This window comes from Nicotiana tabacum, chromosome 5 (assembly GCF_000715075.1).
Source record: "Nicotiana tabacum cultivar K326 chromosome 5, ASM71507v2, whole genome shotgun sequence".
NCBI classification, from domain to species: Eukaryota; Viridiplantae; Streptophyta; class Magnoliopsida; order Solanales; family Solanaceae; genus Nicotiana; species Nicotiana tabacum.
This window is the reverse complement of record NC_134084.1, coordinates 165,059,547-165,063,146: the sequence shown is the minus strand read 5'-3', so window position 1 is coordinate 165,063,146 and position 3,600 is coordinate 165,059,547. Positions and strand designations below refer to the sequence as shown.

Genomic DNA, 3,600 nt, shown 5'->3' with positions numbered 1-3,600 from the left:
AAAAAAAAGTTACTTGAAAAGAGAGATTTAGATATATATGTCTATTGATATTTTATGCGTGTAGCCGGAAGCTAGACGATTAAGAAAGAAAAACTTGATAGTGCAAATCAATTCGTTGCCATTAATTAATAACTTGATGAAAAGGATATATGATATGCGTAATTAAATTTTTAACTTGTAAAGGATAACCATAGATAAAGATCCAACATACAATAAAAGCAGAGGTATACCATTTTCTCCATTGCTCTATTATGAACATATTTATTCGCTTATAAACAGAATAATATTAGTTATACTACATTATCCTAAGTTATACCCCAACTAGGGTAAAAACTTACCCCAAAAATGTCCATTATTCTTAATATTTCCCTACCATTTCTTCGTCACTAGACCAACTAGTGTTGCTATATATTGATGTTCAACTTCCTTTGATCCTTCATTCCAAGTTTCAATATTTTCTCCTTCCTATTGATCAATTGAGTTTCTGTTGTCGAAAAAAATCAAAGAGTGACGAAATTACTGCTTTCATTAAAATTCTCTTGCACGGTTTTAGTGCATTTGATTATTGTTGCTATTTTGCATCAATGGCGTACTTCACCACTACTATGGTCATGATTTTGTTAGCCTGCATTTTATGCCGAGGAGGATGCCAACAAATAACACAGCCACCTAATGCAATAGTAGCATTAGATGGATCAGGCAATTATACGACAATAATGGCTGCAGTTTCGGCAGCTCCAAACAGCAGCATTACAAAATACTACATCCTAATAAAACAAGGAACCTACAACGAATATGTCCAAATCGAAGAATGGAAAACAAACATAGTTCTCATCGGAGAAGGAATGGACAAAACCATAATATCAGGGAATAAAAGCTATGGAGGTGGCATCCGGACGTATGACAGTGCTACAGTAGGTAATTATACTGATTGTTCTTAATTTACTCCGATTAATCATATCACGTAGTATTACGTTTGCATGCAACAGTATTTGCATCATTGATCTGATGACAGTTTAATTTGGTTTCTCTTTGAAGGAGTGAATGGGCAAGGATTCATGGCGCAAGACATCACTTTTCGAAACATTGCTGGAGCTCAGATGCAACAGGCAGTAGCTTTAAGAGCAACTGCTGATTCATGCACCTTCTATAGGTGTAAATTCGACGGTTTTCAGGACACCTTATACGCACACTCTGGCAAGCAGTTCTACAGGGAGTGTACAATTTTGGGCACTGTTGACTTTATCTGTGGCGATGCAGTTGCGGTGTTCCAAAATTGTTTAGTTGAAGCACGTATGCCACTTCCTGGCCAATATATTACCATCACAGCACAACAGAAAAATGGCGAGAAAGAAGCATCAGGATTCGTGTTGCAAAATTGCACGTTACAATTAGCAACTCCCGATGCGGATAATGTGACTATGTATTTAGGGCGGCCATGGGGTAACTTTTCAACTACTGTGATCATGCAGAGTTCCATAGACCTATTGATAAATCCAAAAGGCTGGATAGAGTTTCAAGGAGAGACCCTAGTTCGCCCATTCTATATGGAATTCAAAAATAGAGGACCTGGTGCAAACACAACGGGACGTGTAACATGGGCGCGTATCACTAATGATCCTAATGTCACATCAAGTTTCACAGTCAGGAATTTTATTCAGGGTGATAAATGGATACCCTCCACAGTCCCACATTACTTAGATCTGCTATGAATACAAATGATATTGCAATCCACGATTTCTGCTAGTTATATATAGCAGTATAGTATTTGTTAGTAGTATTAATATGGCTTGCAATTTTTTCTTTCAGCAAAATATGTAGTAAAATGTTAAAGACTCATGTTTTTCATATCGTTCTGACCACATAAAATGACACTGATTGTAGAATTTGTGTCTCCCTATTTTCCTTGCGATTTTTCCTTTCTTTTTCTTGCTAATTGGAACTTCTTAAAGACATTTGTTATTTTCCTTTGCGATTTGAATAGTGTCTTTGTATTACATGAGCCGAGAATATATAGCAGACACCATATAATAGGGTCCTTGCGAACTGGCCGTTCAGTGAAAGACTCTTTCACAAGTGATGGAACAAGTAATGGCACTACTTATCTCACTATTCACCATATAAAAGGTCTCGTCTAAATCTTTAATCGAATTTGTAATTTGTGACACGGCTAGATCATAATTATCCCTACAAATCTGAAGGCATTGCTTAAAAATGGGCTCCATTGGTTGCTTTAACATAATTAGAGTTTGATTATAAATATTCTTAGCCTTGCCTAAAGACAATTGAAGCATAATATGCACCAAACCTTTTTTATCACTAAAAGAACTTCTAGGATCCACTCTAAGAGAATTGACGCATAATTTGTAGTCTGTAGATTTTTTGCAAACATCTTCTATCAAATCTCCAAAGGAATGAGCCACCAAAGAGAGAGATAACGAAAATCACTATTGATTTTCCTATGGAATTCATCATTTTTTTTTTAATCTTGTATTGTTATGATGAACTGTTCTTATAGAATATAGTATCCACATTTATGTTTTTATGCGACGAAATCAGAGGACTTGATTTCTCGCTATCAAGTCATTTCAGAAGAACGCCTCGAGACCCCGAGGACGGGAAGCCACGACTGAGTTCCCGACCTCGGGGCTAGTCGAGGCCCGACTCAGAGAAGACGGAGATCAAAGCCAGGATAGTGGGGGAAGCTCCCAAGGCACGGCTAAGTCTAACAAGGCCGGCCTATCCAGAGCCCATGCTAAGGCGTCGCGTCAAGCCATCCCATCTCCATACTTTGTAATTAATGCCCATGTACTTGTAGCCGAGTTTCCCTCCTATATAAAGGGGACTCACACTACCTTGTAAGGGACTGATGTCACTCCATTTTCTCCACAAGTGCAATAATATCTCTCTCTCTCTCTCTCTCTTTTCTTTCTAGCTTGGTTGTTCTCACTGGCCCGAGGCCACTCTAATATTTATCCCTTTCTCACTTGTTCTTCATTTTATCGCCTGACATTGGATATAAAGAACCTCATTTGATCATATCTTAATTGTTATCCCATTCCCGGCTATCCCCGATAGCTCGAGCTCGACCCTGACATCGACCCCGAAGTCCCCCATCGACCAGACCTATATCGAGCAGTAGGCCCCTCGGTTCGATTACTAACTCGTTTTAGCTTGCATTTCATCATTAAGATTCCATATTATTAGCATCAACTGCTCTAAACAACTAGCTCGAGAATAGATCACGTATTTTTAGAATCCCATTTACAAATTTAATTGTTGTTACCATTTTCATGGTAAACAGTTTGGCGCCCACCGTGTGGCTAAAAATAATAGTGATTATTTTCTTGCTGGTTCCATAGCACAAACGCGCGTTATCTTTCACACTTTTTTCTTGTCCAAGATCCTTTGATTTCAGGTCAAAATGTCTGGCTCGGTAAACTGAGTCGAAAATGACTACCCCAAAAATCACGGCGAAAATGGTGTGGCTGTTCCAGCAGTTGGCACGACATCGCAGAACCCCGATAACGCATCTGGGCCGATTCCAGCAGACACAGGTTCGCAAGGCGCGCAGTAGGTCGACGAAGCCTCGTACACCGA

The 3,600-nt window shown here is 39.0% G+C and overlaps 1 protein-coding gene across 1 annotated transcript; it reads left to right on the top strand.

The window, feature by feature from the left end:
* Positions 1-584: 584 nt before the first annotated feature.
* Positions 585-1,712, top strand: LOC107799290 (pectinesterase-like). Its single transcript, XM_016622379.2, has 2 exons — positions 585-918; positions 1,039-1,712. The coding sequence occupies exons 1-2, from the start codon at positions 585-587 to the stop codon at positions 1,710-1,712; spliced, it is 1,008 nt and encodes a 335-aa protein (XP_016477865.1).
* The last annotated feature ends 1,888 nt before the right edge of the window (positions 1,713-3,600 follow it).

Excerpts from the sequence above, each read along its gene's own strand:
- LOC107799290 (XM_016622379.2), top strand. The coding sequence starts at position 585 with ATGGCGTACTTCACCACTACTATGGTCATGATTTTGTTAGCCTGCATT. Across the intron at positions 919-1,038 it reads GTATGACAGTGCTACAGTAG|GAGTGAATGGGCAAGGATTC; the intron begins GTAATTATACTG and ends TTCTCTTTGAAG.